General features: G+C 51.8%; 1 protein-coding gene across 2 annotated transcripts in view; it reads left to right on the top strand.

Moving 5' to 3' along the window:
- Nucleotides 1-4,102: 4,102 nt before the first annotated feature.
- The window catches only part of SLC66A2 (solute carrier family 66 member 2), a 42,026-nt gene continuing 24,815 nt past the window's right edge, over nucleotides 4,103-21,313 (top strand). The window contains exons 1-3 of one of the 2 annotated variants that reach the window (XM_036884098.2): nucleotides 4,103-4,733; nucleotides 10,714-10,847; nucleotides 17,603-17,656. In XM_036884098.2, coding sequence (XP_036739993.1) covers nucleotides 4,531-4,733; nucleotides 10,714-10,847; nucleotides 17,603-17,656 — 391 coding nt within the window. In that variant the 5' untranslated portion in view covers nucleotides 4,103-4,530. The remainder of the gene's footprint in view (nucleotides 4,734-10,713; nucleotides 10,848-17,602; nucleotides 17,657-21,313) is intronic. The other variant, XM_036884099.2, reaches the window with a different exon arrangement.

Here is a 21,313-nt window from a genome sequence, read left to right as displayed (position 1 = left end):
CGTGGCTGGGAGTCTCTTTCTCCTGACTACATGGCAGGTGGAGTGGGCACTTCGTGTGGTGCTCTCTCTGCTGTTTGGGGGGAGGGGAAACACTCGTCACGGGCTGATGGCACTATGTGGACTGGCCAAGCACCTGGCAGCTTCTCACCAGGGGCAGCCACTCAGCCTCATGCATAGGAGCTGGACAGGAAATCTCTCTGGTTGTACCTTTCTTCTTTCCTGTTTTTAGAAATATTTCCTTCATTTTGTTATCCTTTTAGTTGTGTGATTTTGCCTTCAGAATCTAAAGTGGTGACGATGTTCTGTCAGCTTGGGAACACTGCTGCCCCAAAGGTGGAGTGCGGACCCCAGGCTCAAGACCCTTCAAAAGCAGAGGTAGAGCTGAGAAGGTGGTAATTTCTCTGACCTCTGACCTTCTCTGAAGACATACAGGGGCCTCTCCTGGGGTCAGTAGAGGCTGGAGAAGGGAATGGAATGAGGGGACCTGTCCCAAGGCCTGGGACATGGTACATGTGCTGGAGCTGTGTCTGCTGTAACTCCCAGTTGTTCATCCTAAGAACCATGATTTGTGAGATGTCAGACAATCACAGATAGCCTGTGCTTTTCATGAATACATATAGGATCTTAATGGAAGGCTACCATTAATGTCAACACTGCCTGGCCCATGTTAGGTTGAGTGGAAACTCGAGCGGGGGAGCACACGTGGCTGCTATCCTTGGTAACAACCTTAGAAGGTTAGAAATGGGCTGATGTGGGCAATATGTGTACATTATGGTTAAACACCATTCGGGGAGTTACTGTTGTGGGCATTTCAGAATGGATGGTGTGTTACAGGGAGTAATTCCCATTTCTGATGAACAGTGGCAAATTCCAGTGGGTGAGTGCAGTGAAGTCTCACTGATGCCTGTCCAGTGCTGCCAGGCAGGGGTGGGACTCTGCCTATCGTTGTCAGTGGAAGGTCAGATGCTATTCAGCAGGAACTGGGCCACGTCCCAGAGGAGTTCCCTCACTGCCTTGCATATACCTGGCCAGCAGGTGACAGTGAGCAAGGTGGGTGGGATGGAGACCAGGCTTGGGAAGTCAGGCTTGGAAGTGACACACATTACCTCCACCCACCTTTATTGGCCAGAGATCAGCCATATGGCTGCACCCATGCCGGTGCTGAGCTCACCTCCACCACAGATGATAAGCTTGCCAGGTTCCCAAGGGTCCACATAGCACATATCGAGGGATGTGTTCACGGCTGTTTCAGAGAATTTCATCCTGACCCTGAAGGCAGACCCAGGATAGAATCCAGGGATTGTAAACAAAGCAACCACTGAAGCTTGTGGAACAGAGCTGAGTGATATTCCGCATGACAGTAGAGGGAGGTGGAGTAGAGAGGGAGGTTCATCTCAGACAATGGTCCCCCACGCACGCACCAGCAGCCTTCTTCCTGGACCCAGCCGTAGCCCTCACCTGGGAAGTGGGTGCAAAGAATGTCTATTTTCATGTCTGCTGAGCTCAGGACCCGATTAGCCTATCTATTCCAGCTAGAGCCTTGCAGAGTTGACCCCACAGGTGTCTGAGAAGAGGTGCTCCCTGGATTGGTCATTTGATGTCTGGGTTAATTTTGGAAAGTTCTCACATTCAGATATTCCTCCTGCCCAGTTCATCCCTTCCCTCCTGGTGTCCCAATTACACATGTTACTTCACACACACTTTGATGTCGCTTCACAGTTCTTGGATATTCTTTTCTGGTACCCCCACCCAAAACCTTTCTCCTTATATTCAGCTTGGGAAATGTCCACTGACTTGTCAAAGTTCATGTATTCTTTCCTTCACTCTGCTGAGTCAGCTGATGAGCCTGTTGAAAGCATTCTTTATTTCTGTTAGTGTGTTGTTTCTCTGTAGCATTTTATTTTGAATCTTATTCCTATCTCCCTGGGAAATCATCCATCTGGTCTTGCTCATTGCCTGCTTTTCCCTCTAAAGCCTGCTGAAGGCATCTGCAGTTCCAGGCTGGGTGAGGGGCCTTGGGCACACGCCCTGCTGGGCATGCCTATCTATCTGATCCCACTTCAGGGCGTGGTGTGTCTCGCAGCCTCAGTTCTCTGATGGGCCCAGAGAAGCTGCTGCTTTGCAGTTTGCCGACTTTCCTTTGCTGTGTGGACAGCAATGACCGCTGCCGAGTGCTTTGGGCTGAGGCTGGGTGTATTGTGCTTCTGAACTCTACAACCCAAGTTCCGAGCGGGATCTCCACCTGTCTTCTCACAGGTTCCCCTAGTGAGGTACGCAGCGGCTTCCAGTTGGCCGCTAAGGTCCCAATGCCCAGGACCAAGGTCTGTTTACTTTTCACTTAGAAGCACTGGTGGTTAGGCAACTTCTGAAATGGCTCCCAGTGGCATTCACACTTATGTGACACCCTCCCCTGCATGTGGGTGGAACCAGGTGACTTGCTTTTAACCAACAGAGGATGGCAAAACTGGTGGCTTTGTGCCCGCTCTGCAGGTCACAGTCTGATAATCTTGCTAGTTACTAATTTTCAGCTTCTGTATTAGTTTCCTGTGGCTGCTATGACACACTTCTACAGACTGGGCGGCTTAAAACAGCAGAAATTGATCCTCTTGCATTTCTGGAGGCCACAAGTACAAAATCAGTTTTACTGGGTCACAACCAAGGTGTTGGCAAGGCCGAGCTCTTTCCACAGGGAGAATCCCTTCTGTGACTCTTCCCGCCTCTGGAGGCTACGGGCGTCCATTGGCTTGTGCCACTCCAGTCTTCAAGGCTACATCAAACCTCTCTGCTCCATCTTCATACGGCCTTCTCTGTGAGTGTCTCAAATCTCCTGCTGCCTTCCTCTTTAAAGATACATGTGATGGCTTTTATGGCCCACGTGGATAATATGGGCTAATACCCCACCTCAAGATCCTTAACTTAATCACATCTGTAATACTTTAAAAAAATAAACTAACATTCACAGTTTCTGGGTTAGGACATGACACCTTTGGGGGGCACTTTTCAGCCTAGTACAGATCGGCTGTGTTCTTCAGGAACTCAGGAAGCCGCGGGACGTGCAGCATCCCGGTGAGCGGGCCTCCCTTCTGCCTGACTGACTGATGGTTCTGGATCAGGGGATGCCGCTCTGATTCTGGACAGTGGTGTTCAAAAGGATCACAAGCCCACCGTGCAGTCCTCAGCCCACCTTATTGGAGCCTTCTGTTGGGCCAAGTCCTGGGCCAAGAATGCAAGACTGTATCCACTTAGCTGCACTCAGGAGTTGCTCCCTGGTGCAGATGCTCCACCTGGCGCACCCTGACAAAGCCAGAACAGCAGGTGGCCGTGGGTTGCCCAGTAACCTGCCCACATGTGCCTGGATAAACAGGACCAGCAGCTGTGACCGCAGACGCTCCAGTGAGGGCCTGGAGCCTCACTCTAGAATAGAGTATGCAACATTCTAGAAGCTTTGAGCTGGAGGAGGATGTGGCTGATTAGGACCACCTTCCTATTCTCTCCCAACCCCGCGCTGGCTTCCTTTTCTGTGCTGTACAGGCCTGGTTCCCTGTTCTCAGTTCCTTTCCTGGATGCTCTCAATAGCCATGATGCAAAAATACCAAAAATCAGCCTCCTGTGTTGCAGGGGGTGAGAGCTGCCCGGGCTTTATGGAGGGCCTCGCAATCACAACAGGCTTGTTTGGGAGTTGGTCTCAGGGAGGCTGTAACTTTTCACGATTTTCCACACAACCTCTAGGCAGGAAACTGGAGGCCAGGCCAGACCTGGGGGAGGTGAAGGCAGCTCCTTTGGGAGGAAGCAGCGTCCAGGCGCTGCCTGGCGCCCTCGCAGGCCCGAGGTCTGCCCCGAGTGCTGGGCACCGGCTCCCGCGCGCCGAACGGGGGAGGACCTAGGGACCAGCGGTCCCGCGACGCGGGGTTGGCACGGACAAGTGAGGCTGCCCACGTGGGCGCCAGGCCTGAGGGCGGGCCGCGTACGGCAGGCACTTCCCCGCCCGGCCCCCGCCCCTGCCCCTCCCCTCCCGCCGCGCCGTCGCGCTCTAGGACCCGGCGGCGCCAGCCCGCCGCCCTGGGTGGGCGGGGCTCCGGCATTGTCGCGTCACGCCGAGGCGGAGCCCCGGGCGCGGGCGGCCGGAGGGACAGCGGGCGGGCGGCCGGACGCGCTGGGCAGAGGCGAGGCGAGCGCGTGGGCGGGCGGGCCCCGGGTCCGAGCCCCCCTCGCGCCTCCTTCCCCGCTCCGCGCCCCGGACTGAGCGCGCCCCCAGCCCGGCACTGCGCCCCGCGGCTTCTCTGCGCCCGCGGGCAGCCTGCGTGCCCGGGAGGGTCGTGCGCCCGGGGCGCGCTGCCTCTTGGGCCGAGCGTGGACTTCGCGCTGCCGGAGACCCCTTGCGACTTGTGCTCCGCGCCTCCTCTTGCCGGGACCGCTCCGGGGGGCGGCGCCATGTGGGGGTGACAGCCAGCGCGCTCGGCGGCCGTGGGGGCCGAGGGACCCGGGCCCGGTGGACGTCAGCCCGCTGGCGGGGCGACGCAGGTGCCCGGGATGGAAGCGGAAGGCTTGGGTTGGCTTTTGGTGCCGCTGCACCAGCTAGTTGCCTGGGGGGCCGCCGGGGCCATCGTCTTCGGAGGGGTGGTGCCGTACGTCCCTCAGTACAGGGACATCCGGAGGACTCAGAACGCTGAGGGCTTCTCCACCTACGTGTGTCTGGTGCTCCTGGTGGCCAATATTCTGAGGATACTCTTTTGGTAAGTTGGGGGTGTTTAGGGGTGCTCCTAGAGAGGCGGCTTTCCTCTTTCTGAACGAGGAGTTTCTGAACGAGGCAGCGGGGTGGGGATGGGAGGGAAGTGTCCACGTCCTGAAAGGAGCTGGTGAAACGGGTGAGGTTATTGTTCAGGGGGAACGGTGGGGTCGGAGTGGAGGGTGAGCCCTGGCCGCGGGGTCCTGATGCCTTCACCCCGGACCGGGCCCTGCGGCGGGGTCCCTGCCCTCGGGGAGCCTGCGTGGGTGTGGGAGGGACACAACACCGAGGACCAGAAGACGCCAAGCATCTGGGAGGACACCCCGCTGGCCCATGAACCCCAGGGGGGACAGCGGAGGTTCAGCTTTCTCTGTGGGGTGTATTTGGGTTTTTAAACAGGAAGTCCGCCTTCCGGATGATGCTTGGGACCATTTTTTCTTGCTCTTCCGAGCCCAGCCTCCTCTTGTTATCATTTGCCTTCTGGTAAGGAACTTGGAATTAATTTTAGTAGTTGCTAAGACCACGTGTAATTGGGAGGGTGAATTTTCAGACGTCTTACAGCCTCATTCCAAGGCCAAAAAGTCTGGGATTTTCCTTCCTCCTGGAGGTCCCAGGTCCCTCTGATCAGACAGTGAGCGGGTGGCCCAGGACAGCCTGGTGGGGAGGCAGGGGCCCCAGGCAGCTGGGGTCCAGAGTTTTGCTTCTGGCTCCTTTTGATTTTTTGGTCACTGAGTAGTCATGCTTTTCTGGGAATTGACTTTTAAGGCAGCCTTATTGAGGTATGATATCCATTATGTAGAACTGCCTATTTTAAGTGAACTGTTTGAGGAGTTCTGACTGAAGTCTCTCTAATGCCCATCACAGTCCAGACAGTAACTTCCTGAGCCCAGGGGCCTCTCTGCTCCTGTGTTTGCCCAGCCCACCCTGGAGGCCTTGGGTTCACTTTCACTGCATCTTAGTTTTGCCTCTGTCTGGGGTCCTTAAAGGATGAGCTGGTGAGAAGATACTTCTCAGGAGAATCTGTCACATCATGAGGTCTGTCTCTGGGCCAGGCCACTTGAAGGAGAGGTCACTGGGTGCTTATTTCTGTCAGGCACAAGTTGAAAAACCACATTTTGGAGATTCCTCCTTCCCCTTTGGCTCGTGGCAGAGACTGCCCTTTGTGACATGACACGCGGCTTCTCTTTTCTGGAACAGACTTGATTAAATCTAAGGCTGAAGAGAAGCAGGTCCCAAAATAAAACTGGCTGACATTGTAAACTGGGCATACTGGAGGGGCACTGGAGCTCCTGGGCCAGCTGCCACCCAGGCTCGCTGTTGCTGCATCTGGTCCTAGAAGCTGTGGAGTAAGTTTTCTCTGTAGTGGAGGGCTTAGCTCACAGAATAAATTTCCATTTCGAGATCTTTTCCCCAGTCACTGATCATTCAAATTGCAAAAAAAAGTATCGAAGCTACATCTGGTCTGTAAGTATCTGGTCTGGAGAAGTCAGAAATTAAACCAGTCTCATGAACGTCATCTCATCGGGGCCTCTGGGTTTAACTGGCACTTGATGTGCTCAGGACCAGGAGTTCTGCCCCCACTGCAGGGCCAGAGCCTTTCTGAGAGAGTCTTGAGCCCTTTCCTAATGCAGCATCGGGAAATTAGGGTGGCCTTTGGTGGAGTTCTGGATGTTGTCCACTGGAGGTGCGGTGTTTCCTTTTTCTTTCATATACAACAACAATAATAGTATCATACACAGCAGTAATAGTAATTGTTCAGGTTCCTGGACCCAATTCCAATGTGTGTGTAAGTGTAAGTGTAAGGGGGTCTCCCACACATAGCACCAAGCAATCCTCAAACACCAGCAGGGTGTCTGAGAACTCAACCCAATTCTGATGCTATCTGCCTGGAGACAGCACCAGGTTCCCCAGGTGAAGGGCTCCATCCTGCAAGACTGCCCTCCACACCCCACTCCAGACACTGGTCACAAGCTCCAGGGACCTGTGCTTCTGATGTACTGGCTACAGATTGGAGGTTCCAACAGCCTCCCCCTTAGGTTCAATTATTTGCTAGAGCGGTTCACAGAACTCAGGAAACATTAACGTTTATCAGTTTAATAAAGGGTACCATAAAGGATACAAGTCAACATAGAGCAAGGTCCCAAATAAAGGAGCTTCTATCCTCCTGGAGCTTGGGGCCTGGCTTAGTGGCACATGGAGGCATTCTGGTTCCCCGAGTGTAGAAGCTCCCTCCGACTGAGAAGCAGGATCCTAGAGGGGCATTAAGCTCTTGTTGGGGGTAGGGGGGGGTTGTGAGGGCTTAATTGCATAGTCAGGACTGACTAAATTTCTGGCCACTGGCTGATTAAGCCTCCAGCCCCCGCCCTTGGGTGGGGTCCACAAGTCTCTCATTAACATGACAAACCACGCATTTCACCTTTAAGTCTGCAGTGTCTTCAGGACCTATGAAGACCAGATACCTGGGAAGTACATGTTTGGTTATATGAACGACCAAGTGTGTATTTCTTAAGACTCATTATATTGCAGGCAGGTCTCTTTAAGCACATCTGATTGGTCCTTTCCCACAGATTGTGTCACGAGCAGTCCTGGGCACTTAGGTTCTGTGGCTGCCGTGGGACACACAGGGCTGCCCTCAGTCAGCATCCCAGAAGACTGCTGGAAGTGTGGGAAGGAGGAGGGCTGGCAGAGGGCGCTGGTCCCTCCTTGGGCCTGAACTTCCCTGCATTTCGTACATGGCGGTATGGGGTCTGTGCTATGGGCAAAGCAGCCCAGCAGACAGGCTGGCTTCTGTCTAAACTTGTAACTAATGTGAGCCTGTCTGCCCATCTGGGCCCAAGACCCCACTGCTCTCAGGGGATGTAGAGGCTCCCTTTTATTCCTCTCTCTGCATCCTCTTAAACCACTGCTCCTGGTACCCCTCCAGGCTTCATGTGGATTAGCAGCCCATTAGGTCTGTAATGGTTTGTCGTGTGCTGAACACTGGGCCAGACACTGGGGTGTACACATTAGCAGAAGCGCTGTGTGGAAGGTACTGCAGGCTCATAATGTGGGTTATAGGTGGTGTGTGGGGAGAGCATAGGTCTGGCTGCGGCAGGCTCACAGGTGAAAGGGGATCTGGGTCTACACTAGACACTGTGGAGCTGGCAGAACTGGCAGAGTGTGTTTCCCAAAGCTGGCCAAGATCACAGTCCTCAGAGTTCCAGTCCACCTGGGAAGCCCCCTTTGAAGAGATGTGGTGCAAGGCACGTGAGTGGCTCTGCAGTCTTGTAGGGGAGGCCAACCAAACTATGTAAACCCCCGAGGTTTCTGAAACTCTGGGACTCTAATGCCCTTATTTCTTATAATCGTTTCTCGTATCCTTTTGCACAACCAGCATTGAGCAGATCTTACTCCATAAAATGCTGATGTACAGGATTTGGCCTTAGTGGTGTCAGAAGCCAGGAGAAGGGCTAAGGAATGCCTCATACCCAATATTTGCAGGCTTGTGATTTTGTAGGAGAGAAGGGGAGGGAGGGGGCCAGTGTATATGGAGTGCTGCAGGGCCTTCCAACCCAGAGCCTCATGCATTCATGGAGGTAATTCTCAAACTCCATCCCTGTGGGATGAAAACACTATCAGATGCAGCAACGTTGTATTGGATATACAGTAACATTGTACTGGAGATCTGGCCAGTAGATCAGAGTGTGTAACACTATCAGAGGTGCAGTAACACTGTTTTGGAGATGTGGTAACACTGAATCAGAGATGTAGTAACTATCAGAGATGTAGCAGTATTGTATCAGATGTAGTAACAACTATTAGCTGATGTGGTAGCATTGTATCAGAGGCATGGTAACATTGTATCAGAGATAGAGCCACATTGTATCAGAGATGTAACACTGGGAGATGCAGTGACTCCCTATGGGAGATGTGGTGACTGTGTGGGTGACATAACACTATGGGAGATGTGAAATTCCTCAGAGTGCAATAGCATTAGTGTGCACAGGGAAGTAGATACACAATTTCTCTTCCACTTGAGCTTTTCTGTTACTTTGAAGACAGACTGAAGGTGTTCCCTGCAGAATCTTGCTGGTACCTGGTAAAACTCTGCATACCCTCTGCAGGGTGTATTTCCCCGGGGGTGAGACACGTGTGCTGCAACCAAGGGAGAGAGCCCGCTCAGACTGGCTGCTCAAAGCAGCGGGCTCCACACTTGTCTCGGGGGTGTTCCATCATTCGCCACAGAAGAGGCTGTGTCAGCCCCAGTTCTTGGCAGGAGAGGAACTCTCATGACATCCCTGTTAGCACAGACTAGTGGCATGAAAGGAGAAAAATTTGACCAACTTGGTAAATAAAAAATGGTACCTTTCTATTTTAGCTTCTAAAAGTTGCTAATGGTGTTGAACTTCGTTTCCTACATACTTTGTCCCTTGTATATCTTTTGTGGAAAGTTGTGCTTTTTGAAATTTTGTGTCTTGGTTAGCCTGCGCTCATCCTGAAACCAGTTAGATATTAACGTCTACTCCCTGTCACTTCACTTCAAGTGGTCTCATTTTTACTGTAAATAATGAGTTCATCTAGATTTGATTTTTGCTGGAAGTGCAAACCTTGTTTTTTTTTTTTCCCCACAGTTTTTCTAGTCACTCATCTTTGTTGAATGTTTAAATGGAAGTGGCCTTTCTCACATAATGGCCAAAACCACACGCTTCAGCCTTATAACTGGAAATGAGCTTGCTGTGAGGTGGCCTAGAGTAACTTCCCTGTGATGCTGACCTCCTCCAGCCTCCTCAGCCTGGTATTGAACCGTCACTGCCCCTTGTGTGACCTTCACCAATGGCTGCCTCGAACCCTGGGGTCAACTAGGTAGCCAGTAGGGACCAGTTCCTAGGAATGACCAGAAATGGCCTCTTGATTGGGGTTATAGCCACACTTTACAGAAGAGACAAGGCTTGGAGGTGTTGGGTCGAGGGCCTGTGGCCCACAGGGTAGAGCCAGGGCTGGAACCCTGCCTGTAGAGCATGTGGGCGCCCCAGGCAGTACCCCTGGCCGAGTGAGCCCTGGGGCACCACCACCTCTTTCCCACTGGCTCTCTCTTCGGCTAGGCCTGCCTCAACAACTTTGTGATGCTGTAGGCCACGGTCTCGCTGGTGCATAAAGGGTGGTGCTGTCCTCAGCTCCTGAGGTTTGGGGTCTTCTGATGGGCCCAGCTGGTGCCAGTCACTGGACTGTGGGTGGGCCTCCAGGAGCTTGTGGCTGAGTTGGTGAGATGCTCAGCAGACTGGAAAAAGTCAGCAGGAAGGCTTGGGAGCTTTCCAGCTAGCAGAGTCAGGTGGGCAGGTAGGTGGGGACTTGGCAGAGCGTGGGCAGCCCCTCCTGTGGCAAGGGTCTTCGATGCCTGAGTCGGGGTGTCAGGGCCTCAGGCAGGGATTCAGGAGTGTGCCCTGTCTGGTGAGGAGGGGTGGAAATTTGGTGTCCTGACCCCCTGCTGCTCTGCTCACACTTTGGACTGTTGTGGCCTGGCAGGACCATCCCCTGGACGGTGGAATGATCTCACCTGGGAAGCAGGTGGTCTAGAAGCCACAGGCATCTACCTGGTGGCAATCGGGGGCTCTGCAGGGAAGGAAGGGCAGGACGCCTGGCTCTTTGGGAGGGAGCTCAGGAGACCCGCCCGAGCCCCTGTCCATCATCCCTGGGTGGGAACCCAGAGATTCCTGGGGAGGGGAGTGCGGCAGCTGGAGAAACCCTGGATACAATTGCGAGTGCCTCCGATGCTGAGGGGGTTTCGTGTGCCCCCGTTGGCTGTCCAGGAGTGCTGCTGGCCCCTCCCACCACAGCTCTGCCTGCCTATGGGGCTTGGAGGCCCAGGTGGTCACCGGTGCCCTGGGGCCGCAGCAGGTGTGAGAGACCCTCCCTGCAGTGCCGCTGAGGTGGGCCCAACCCGTGGGACGTGGGCTGGGCAAGGCCCTGGCGTCCACCTTCTGACCTGACGCTGTGGCTTCTCCCCCCAGGTTTGGAAGGCGTTTTGAGTCTCCGCTCCTCTGGCAGAGCGTCGTCATGATCTCCACCATGTTACTGATGCTGAAGCTCTGCACCGAGGTCCGCGTGGCCAACGAACTGAATGTGAGACGCCGATTCTTTGCAGGTTGGTGACCAGCAGCTTTGGGAATAAAGCCACTAAATCAGCTGTGCTCTCAGGTGACTAAGAGCCAGAGTTACCTGACCAAATGGCACCGTTCCCTGTAGCCGATGTCAGAACTTCAGTGTGTTAAACAACTTTGATCAAACATTCTATAACATGAAACAATCCAGATAGTATTTCTTCACTGGATTTGGGCAAGTTACTAGCTGAACTTAGTTCATTATTGCTCGTCTGATGGTGGCTCTGTGAGCATTCTAACTGTGGGGCAGGAGGGACTTTTCTCTGTGTCTCTTCTGGCTCGGCCAGGTCCGAGGAAGACATCGCTGGGGAGGCTGGTTCGGTTCTGGCTGTGTGGTTCTGGCTTTCGCTTCACCGTGTCCCTCCTGCTGAGCTGGCTGGGGACTTCCTCACATACCTGTTAAACATACATCCGGAGTCTTGCTTTTGTGGGTCCAGGAGAATTGTCGCCCGGGGCGGGCATGCAGGGTCTGCACATTGGGTGGGGCAGGTTACATGCTCCGTCCATGTCATTTCTAGACTCTTTGGTGGCTCAGAAAATAGAAAATTCTTCTTCCTGTTTTTGTCTCTTTAAAAATTCTCCTTGGAGCTAATGTTCTGTGAACAAGCAGGCTGGCAGGCTTCTCATATGCTGGAGGGCTCAATGCCTTAATTACGGTTTTCAGCTAATTACCTAATCTAGGACACTCTCACCATGATTTTGTCTGGGACTGTGTGTTTAACCTCAGCTGCTGCTTAGAAAAGTGTTTTCTCCGAGTTGTTTAGTCTGGGCCTCTTGTGGGCTGGAGGCTCGCCCTGTGTTTTCCTTCCGTGTGAACTGGTCCTTTCCCCTGTGTACCTTCGGTTTTTAGAGTAAATGAATGTGTGCTGATTTTAGTTGTTGGAGAAAATAGGTCAGCCTCCAGCTCTGATGCATAGCCTGGACCAGTCAGTGTCACTGAACCACAAAGGGGCCGCCACTGTGTGCTTCTGGTGAGGCTTTGTTCTCTCTCCCCACTGCTGGGCCGTCCTCTGTAGATCTGTGCCTCCCTGTGTGAGTCAGGAAGTCACCCGCGGGTGGGGCTGGTGCTCTGCTGGGCTCGCCTCCTCCAGCCTGGATCCCTTGCCAGGTGAGGGGCTTGGCGCTTGTTTCTCTTTGATCACAGGCTTTCTGCCTCTTTCTCTCTGTGCCCCTTGAAGCTCACCTTTAATTTGGCGCTGGTCTCCTAGCTGACGGCAGAAGGGGCAGTGTGAGGGGTTGTCAGGAATGTCCGTCCTCACCCGCGGGGGAGGGAAGGTGAGAGGGGACCCAGTGCCCATGGGTGCTCTGAAACAGGAGACCTGGCTTTGTGACCTCCCTTGCAGTGTGTGTAGGCACTGGTGAGGTGGGGTGCCAGCTAGGGCAGGTGTGTGAGCCTCTGGGTGATGGAGCACACTTACAGGTCAGTGTTTTTGTGGCCTTGCTGAGGTGCAGGTGTGCCATCAGCAGCCCACACCTGCATGCTCCCCTTCTTCCAGCGGGTCTTTATTGCTGGCAGCTGGCACCCTGGGAGGCTTTGTGGGCAGGAAGTTGTGCATGCTGTGGCCTCTCGCAAGGGGCAGAAGTGGGATACTTATCCTTCTCTCTTGGCTGTTAGTGTTTGACCCAAATTCCTCCAAAAAGACTATTTCTATTGCAGTTAACTAGGATTGAGTTGAAAATGTGAATCCTAACTTAGGCTGGAATCTGGGTTTTAATAAGTGGCCTTCTCTGGTGAGTGGGTTAGCGACCCCATGCCCGTCGGCGCTGGGAACCTGTGCTTGCCACCTCACGTGGCAGGAGGGCTTTCCAGGTGTGACGAAGGCTGGGCCCAGAATTTGGCCTGGATGGGGCCGGTGACGGCACGGGCCTCCGAGTGGCAGAGGATGGAGAAGAGCTGGTCAGGCGTGTCAGTGAGGAGGGCTCCGTTGCTGGTGTGAAGCCAGAAGAGGGCTCCTGAGGCCAGGGCAGCCCTCATCTCAGCCAGCACCTCCCAGGTCTTTAGCTCAGGCCCGGTCTGGATGCCCCCAAATTCCAGCATTCTGATAGGATAGTCAGCCTAAAAACATAAAGGCTTAAATGTTTTCCAGTTAACTCTTATAGAGGTTTTTAACTTTGAAGGTCAGCAATTCAATGTGAAAGTTAAAGAAATATAAATGACATTAAAGGAGAAAAACAAGTTACTTTAAAAAATCACACAATTTGGTATCTGATTATAAAGAGCAGTTAATATTGTAGATGCTTTGGGGAAGTGCAGAAGTATAAAGTGAGGACAAACAGCTCTCTGTCCCCGCCCAGAGGTGACGGCCTGGGGTGCTGTCCACTGTCAGTCTCCTTTGACAAAACTCGTACCGGACTGGTTCAAAGGTGTTTTCTGAGCCCTTGGAGGTGGGCGGGGGTGTGTGTGGCGCCCTGGAGTCGGCCTCTGCAGGGTAGTGAGGCCCAGCTCCTGGGACAGCCCACTGGGATGGTGTCCACAGAGGCCATGTGTTAGGGAAACTGACTGGAGGGGCTGACGTGCCCCCCATCCACTGTCTGTCCGTACATGCCATGTCCCCTTTTCCTTTTTCCTGTGGGGGATTTCAAACATACACAAGAGTAGGGCACAGCGTGCGGAGCTCCATGTGGAATCACCCACCTCAGGACTCCCTAGGCCCTGGTCCTGCAGTTTTTGAAGCAAATTGCAGACATATTCTATTTGTGATAGTTTGTGATCTATCTCTAAAAGATAAGGGCTTTAAAAACATAACCACAATACCATTATCAACCATAAAATTAATGATTCTTGCTGTCAAATACCCAATCTTTGTGTTTCCAGCTATCTCACTGCTTCCTGACTTTTTGGCTGGTTAGTTTTCTTGAGTCAGGATCCGGTTACGGGCACACTCTGGCTGGTGGTTTTCTTTTTAGGGCCCTCCCTGACCCCCCTTCCTCTTGGAGTGTGTCTCTGTTGAAAGCAGGTAGATGGCTCTGTGAGCCCCTCGGGGTCACGCAGGTGTGTGCTAGAGGTGCAGGCGTGAGCCCTAAGCCAGATTCTCTGAGGCAGCTCTTCACTTGACAGGATTCTGAGTGAGTTTCCTCAGGTCACATTCTGAGAAGTGCTGCTTGGAGGGGGTCCCACCCTGGCTTCTGTTGGGGGAGCGTCATGGGAGCTGACCGCCTGTTTCAGGTGTGCCCTGGAAAAGATAATGGGACCCAGATGACTGAAACAGAACAGGTCTGCTTCTGTTTGCTTTTGTTTTTCGCAAGACTGCTGTGTTCGGCCACCAGGAGCATGTCTGGTCAGCTTATCTAATTCTGGATGTTAGTGGTGGAGGGCGCTCAACGCTGTGCCCGTTAACCGTTAACCATGGGCTTCAGAGTTTCAGCTCCGTCTGCCTTTGTTGATCCGTTAGCTGGAGTGCTTCCCTGAAGAGACTTCCCCATAAACGCGTTCAGTCATCCAGTGGTACAACTTACAAAGGAAAGGTGGCTAAACGCTTCTTTGTCTTTATCTGCCTGTTTTTAGAAGTGGTTCGCTGGCATCCTGTTTGTTTTTACATCATTCTGAAGGTGTGGCTTCAGGCATATTTGCTGTGTCTCCCTGATTGCCAGGATCGCACTTGCTGAAGCACTTGCTGCCTGCTCCCTGCCAGCAGCCCTTCATGCGGCTGCTGACCTTGCGGCGCATCACCAGGGGTCTCGTGGATCCCCAGTCTTGGCATGACAAGGCGACAAGATGCTCTGAGCCTGCTGTCTGTGTTTCCTGCCCCAGACCTGGAACAGGCCATTTCTTCTGGGAGCCATAGAATCCGGATGTGGCATGTGGAGACCACAGCCTGGGCTCTGGGACAGGCGTTGGCGTGACCGGCTCTTGGCCTTTGTGGCGGGTGGAGCTAGCGGAATGTTATGGTAGTGAGAGCCTCTGGGTGTCATGCTGACCCTGCTTGACACTTCACAGACTCTGAGGTCGGGGCTGACTCCCTTCCACCTGTTTCTCAAGGACCCAGGAATGACGGGCTGTCAGGCCACTGATGCTGGCGTGCACTAGCTTCCCTGCTTGCTTGCAGTGGTCTCGGAAGGAAGGCAGGCTCCAGGTCATCTTGCTGGGCGTCTTACCGGGAGATCACTGTGTTTACAGTCCCTCGGAATGGTGCCTCTTCATGGGCATGCATGCCACCAGCAGATACACAGTTGGGTTCATTTATATATATATATATATATTTATTTTTATTAAGGTATCATTGATATACAGTCTTATGAAGGCTTCACAAGAAAAGCAATGTGGTTATTACATACACCCTTATTATCAAGTCCCCCCATACCCCATTGTAGTCACTGTCCATCAGTGTAGTAATATACCACAGAGGCCCTATTTGTCTTCTCTGGGCTACACTGTCTTCCCCGTGACCCCACACACACCATGTGCACCAATCATGATACCCCTCAGTCCCCTTCTCCCTCCCTCCCCACCTGCCCTTCCCCACCCCTCCCCTTTGGTAACCACTAGTCCCTTCTTGGAGTCTGTGACTCTGCTGCTATTTTGTTCTTTCAGTTTTGCTTCATTGTTATACTCCACAATGGGGGCTATCATTTGGCACTTGTCTTTCTCTGCCTGACTTATTTCACTGAGCATAATACTCTCTAGTTCCATCCATGTTGTTGCAAATGGTACGATTTCTTTCTTTCTTATGGTTGTATAGTATTCCATTGCGTATATGTACCACCTCTTCTTTATCCATTCATCTACCGATGGACACTTAGGTTGCTTCCTGGGTTCATTTTATTTTATTTGAGAAAGGAGACTGTCTGTGGCTTAAAGTCAGGTGATTAGATTCATTTGACATTTGCCCCAGATCTCAACACTCCAAGTTCCAGAATGGAATTGGCTGGGGGGTAGATGGGGGAGTGGGGAGGGACTGCTAGTGGGGGGGTTTCTTTGTGGAGTGATGGCTGTGTTCTAAAAGTAGGTAGTCGTGGTTGCAAAGCTCTGGGCATACTAAAAGTCATTGAATTGTGCACTTTAAAAGTTAACTTTTTATGATACATAACTATATGTCAATAGAGCCATAAAAATGTTGGGTGAGGAGGGTCACATACTATTTTGAGAATGAAGGCTGAGAGCCCCCCACCCCCACGAATGTTTATCTACCAACTGTGCTGCATTTTCAAGGGTTATGGATGTTCATGGACATCAGGGCACAAGTCCTCTGTCTGCCCTGCCGCTGCCTGGGCTCCGATGGAAGCTCATCTCATCTCGGTTGTGACGGGGCCCTGCAGTCACACCTCCTCCCGGCCCCTGCGCTGCAGAACCTGATACCCCCAGCCCGTCGGCACCATCCGCCGCCCCGTGCTCAGCACTGCCCGCCAGACGGGCTCTGGCTCAGACCTCCCGTGGGCGCCTGCAGCCCTGGGACTCATGGTGATTTCCCTCAGCTGCCAGGTGGCCGTCCCCCGGCCCTGTCCTCTGGCCACCCAGCATGGCAGACCCCCCGTGTCTTGGCCCTGTGGGGGCTTCTGCCTCCTCGTCTTTTGTTCCGGTCTCTGTGGCTGCTCGGTGAGGGACCCCAGAACTGAGCGACTTGAAAGGACAGCGTTTTTGCCCGTGACTCTGCGCTTGGGCAGTTTGGCAGGGCGACCCCAAGCACCGTGTGTTTGGTCTCCTTCCCTCTCCTGCACCCTCTCTCCCCCTCCCTCTCTGCTTGCACACCCGCCAGTTCCCTTGTCGCGTGGCCTGGGCTTCCTTACAGCCTGGTGGCTGGCTCCTGAGGGGTGCGTCTGAGAGATCGGGGTGGAGGTATGTCTCCTTAATGACCTGGTCTGGGACATCGCACAGCCTTGCTTCTGTGGGCCAGTGGTCCCAGGGCCCTCCCCCTATCAGAGACGGGCCTTTGCGGAGGAGTGGGGTGGAGCTGGAAAGCGGGGCTGCTCTGAGCGCCCTGCCTTCGTCGGGCGGGTTGTCAGTGACGTCCCCACGGGTCTGCTTTGGGACTTGCTCTCCTCTGGTCCGTCCTGCACAGAGGTGCTTCTCCAGAGCACAGACCGGATCCTGTTGCTTTTCTAACTAAGAAACTGCGCAGGTAGCTAGCTCGGTGTGTGACAGACAGTCTGACTCTTCCCACCCTGAACCCTGCCGGCCTGAACCTGTCCTGGGGCAGCACCGAGCTGGGGGTTTTCGGGTGGGGTGGGCAGCAAGGTGCCTCAGAGTCGAATCACTGAGAACATTGTCAGGGCTCCTAGGAGGTCACGCAGGAGGCAGTTGCAGGCGGCACCCTGGTGTGACGTGTGGTGACACTCAGCCATCTGCTTGTCAAGGTCCGGGTGTTGACCCAGCTCTGCTTTTACAGTGGGTGTTGAGTGTACTCTGAAAACAGCTTTATCAAGCAACCTTCTGAAGAGTTTTGACCTGGACAATATATTATAACCAAACTGCACATGCAGATGGGTTTGCAGGGGAAATAGAGTGGGACCTGCTGTGTCCTTGTCACCCGAGCAGGCGTGGGGTGGGCTTATGCCACCTCTGACCATAGAAATTAAATGAAAATATGGTGACTTGTCATTTTTGGTCCCAAGTTCTCCCCCACCCGCCAGACCACTCCTATCGGAAGAGGGTAGGTTTGGAGAAAAGTAATTCAGAGAATGTATTTCCTAATGCTCAGAAACCAAACCTACTTTTTAAGAAAGAAATGCAAAAAGGTCTGGGGGCTGCTTGTGTGTTAACCCTGTCTGCTTGTCTTCTTCCTGTTTCTCTTTTTAACTGTAGCTGCAGATGGTAAGGATGAAGAAATCAGAGCCCCCCCCAGGCGGTCCTGTCTGGGTAGGTACCACGCTGTGTGGCTGAGGCTGTGGGAGACCCCCGGTCCCTCGCTTCGTGTCCTGTGCTCATGCTTGCGCCTTGCCCTGCATGTGAGTCATTTCACCAGGTGCGGCCATGTCTCCAGCAAACTAACTAACCCATGGCCTGCCGTTGTCAAGCATGATGTAGCTCCTAGAAGCCTAGAAGCCTGCTCCTTTTCTGTGCATGTGTGTGCACGCATGCACGTGTGTGTGTGTGTGTGTGTGTGTGTGTGTGTGAGAGAGAGAGAGAGAGAGAGAGGGAGGGAGGAAGGGAGGGAGAGGTTGTGGGGAGAGAGGGGGAAGGAAGAAAGAAACTTGATCAGAGTACAAGCTTTGGGATTCTTCTGTTAAATTTATTCCAAAGTATTGTATCCTTTTTGATGCTATGGTAAATGGAATTTTTTTCTTAATTTCATTGCTATTTGGTAGGAGTAAAGTACATTTTCACATATTGATCTTGTATCTTGCCATTTTGCCGAACTCTTTTATTCTAACAGCTTTTTAGTGGATTCCCGGGATTTTCTGTATATAAGATCATGTCATCTGCAAATACGGACACTTTTTCCTTTCCAGCCTGGATGCTTTTCCTTTTCTTGCCCTGCCACCTGGCTAGAAGTGGTGTGGGTGGCTGCTGGTCTTGTTCCTGATCTTGGTGGGAGGCATTCCGTGTTTCGCCACTGAGCGTGGTGTCACACAGGTGCCCTGCACTAGGCTAAGCCCATGCCTTCTGTTCTGAGATTGTTTGAAGGGATGTTGAAGTTTGTCATGTGCTGCTCTGTGTCTGTTGATATAATCACATGGTTTTTGTCCTGTATTCTATTATTACATAGTATAATACTGATTGATTTTGTATGTTGAACTGACATTGTATTCTTGGGGTAAGTCGCATCTGGTCATGATGTATGATCCTTTTTATAAGTCGCTGGATTCTGTTTGCTAGTAGTATGCTGAGGATTTTTGTGTCCTTACTCACAAGGGATATTGGTGTGTTTTTCCTTCTCATGATGTCTTGGATGGTACCAGCCGCGAGTTCGGAATGGGAACTGTTCCTCTTCCACTTGTTTTAAGTTTGTGAAGGATTGGCATCAATTCTTTATTAATTAAAAACATTTTTATAGAGGTGTAATTGACATAGTATATTCGTTTCAAGTGTACAACAATGATTCGGTATTTGTATATGTTAGGAAATGATCACCATAATCTGTCACCATGCGTGGTTACAAAATCCCTTTTTTGTGATGACGAGGACTGTTGGAGTTCACTCGCAGCAGCTTTCAAATATGCAGTGCGGTGTCACCAGCTGTGGTCACCGTGCTGCACCTTACATCCCCCCCAGGGCTTGTTCATTTTATAACTGGAAGTTTTACCCCCTTGAAAGCTTTTTATCCCCTTCATACATTTTTCCCACCTCCCAACTCCCACCTCTGGCAAACAAATCTGTGAGGGTTTTTTTCTATGAGGGTTTTTTTTTATTCCACTTATAAGTGAAATCACATGGTATTTGTCTTTCTCTGACATGTCACTTAGCATAATGTACACAAGGTTGATTGATCCTGTGTTGTTGCAAATGGCAAAATTTCGTTCCTTTTATGACTGAGTAATACTCTGTGATATATATGTACCATATTTCCTTTATTCATGGACACTTAGGTTGCTTCCATATCTTGGCTATTGTAAATAAGGCTGCAATAAACATAGGGTGCATGTATCTTGTCAAATTAGTGTTTCAATTTTCTTCAGATAAATTCCCAGAAGTGAAATTACTGGGTCAATATGGTATTTCTGGTTTTTAAGTTTTTTGAGGAATCTCCATACTGGTTTCCACAGTGGCTGCACCAGTTTACATTCCCAGTAGTGCGGGAGGGTTCTCTTCTCTCCACGTTCTCACTCAACCCTTGTTATGTCTTGTCTTGTTGATAATGGCCATTCTAACAGGCATGAGGCAGTATCTCACTGTGGCTTTGATTGCATTTCCTGATGATCAGTGATGTGGGGCATCTTTCACATGCCTGTTGGCCATCTGCATGTCTTCTTCGAAAAAATGTCGATTCACATCTTCTACCCATTTTTTAATTGGATTTTTCCCCCTGTGGGATTGTATGGGTTCTTTATCTATTTTGAATATTAGCCCCTCGTCAGATCCATGGTTTGCACGGACTCGCCCCCACTCAACAGGCTGCCTCTTCATTCTGTTGGTGTCTTTCGCTGTGTGGCAGCTTTTAGTTTGGTGTCGTCCCACTTGGTCATTTTTGCTTTTGTTTCCTTGCTTTTGGAGCCAGGTAATGTCAAGGTGCTTCCTGCCTATATTTGCTTCTAGTTTATTTTTTTTGAAATGTTTTTCTTTGTCATTCAGAGTTTGTTTAGACTATTATATATGAAGCTGTGGATCTCTTTGTGTTTATCCTACTTGGACTTTGTTGTGCTTTTTGGGTGTCTAGATCAATATTTTCATCCAGCTTGGGGTGTTCTCAGTCGTTAGTGCTGTGACTGTCTCTCCTGTGCCTCTCTGCCCTCCTCCTGCACTCCCACTGCTCCCGCGTAGGTGCACATACACTGCCCCACATTCTCTCAGGCTTTCACTTTCCTAATCTTGTCTTCTCATTGGTCTTCAGACTGCATAATCTTTATTGATCTATCTCCAAATTCACCAATTCTTTGGCCAGCTCAAATCTACTGTTGAGCCCCTATAGTGAATTTTTTATTTGTTGTCCAATTCCAGACTTTTAATTTGATTATTTTTTATAATTTTATCTCTTTATTGATACTTTATTTAATGAGACATTGTCATTATACTCTCTTTTAATTCTTTATGATTTTCTTTAGTTCTTTGGATATATTTATAGTAGCTTCTTTGAAGTCTTTTCTGCCGAGCCCAGTGACTATGCCCCTTCAAAAGCAATTTGTTTCTCTTTTTTCCCTTCTGTGTTTGGGTCACTTTACTGTTTGTTTGCATCTCCCCAAGTGTTTTGTTGAAAATGGGATAGATATCTTGGGTAAGATGTTGTACCAGCATGATGGCCCCCGGGTCGCTAATGTACTGTTCACGTCCTTATTTGTGTAGTGATTTGTCTAGACCAGGGCACTCCTGAGCCTCCTGCAGACAAGGCTGTGTTCTCGCTTTTTGGACTCTCTGGGCCCCCGTTAAACTTCTGGGTGCTCTGCCTCCTTCGGAGCCAACCTCACCCTCTGGCCTCCTCTGAGTGCCTGCTGAGGGCTCAGTGGGTTTGCTTACACTGGGGATGCACTGCCCCGACGTCTGGTCCACTTACAGCCTCTGAGCAGGCCCTGCCTGATAAACTGTGAGGCTTCTGCTGCTGTGCTCTTACCTGGGAGCTGCCAGCTCCCTCAAAATCACTCCGCTCAGTTCCCCCCTGTTTCTGTCAGCAGCCTTAAGCTTGAACTTGCCCGTGCTCTCTTCCAGGCAATTACCCATCTTTAGGGAGGGCTACAGAGCCCCCCCACTTCCAGGCCGGACCCTCTGAACACCTCCTCTGGAGCTTGTGGCAAGGGCAGGGGAGGCACCCGCTCTAAGTGGGTTGTGGCCCCGGTTGTCTCGGCTTGCCCCTCCTGGTCGGTCCTCTGCCGTGTGTGCAAGCTGTGGTCAGGGCTCTCCACCCGCTGCACCCCAAGCGGGGGC

Source organism: Manis pentadactyla, chromosome 6, assembly GCF_030020395.1.
Source record: "Manis pentadactyla isolate mManPen7 chromosome 6, mManPen7.hap1, whole genome shotgun sequence".
NCBI classification, from domain to species: domain Eukaryota; kingdom Metazoa; phylum Chordata; class Mammalia; order Pholidota; family Manidae; genus Manis; species Manis pentadactyla.
Note: the sequence above shows the minus strand (reverse complement) of the source record. Positions and strands in the feature narration are given on the sequence as shown.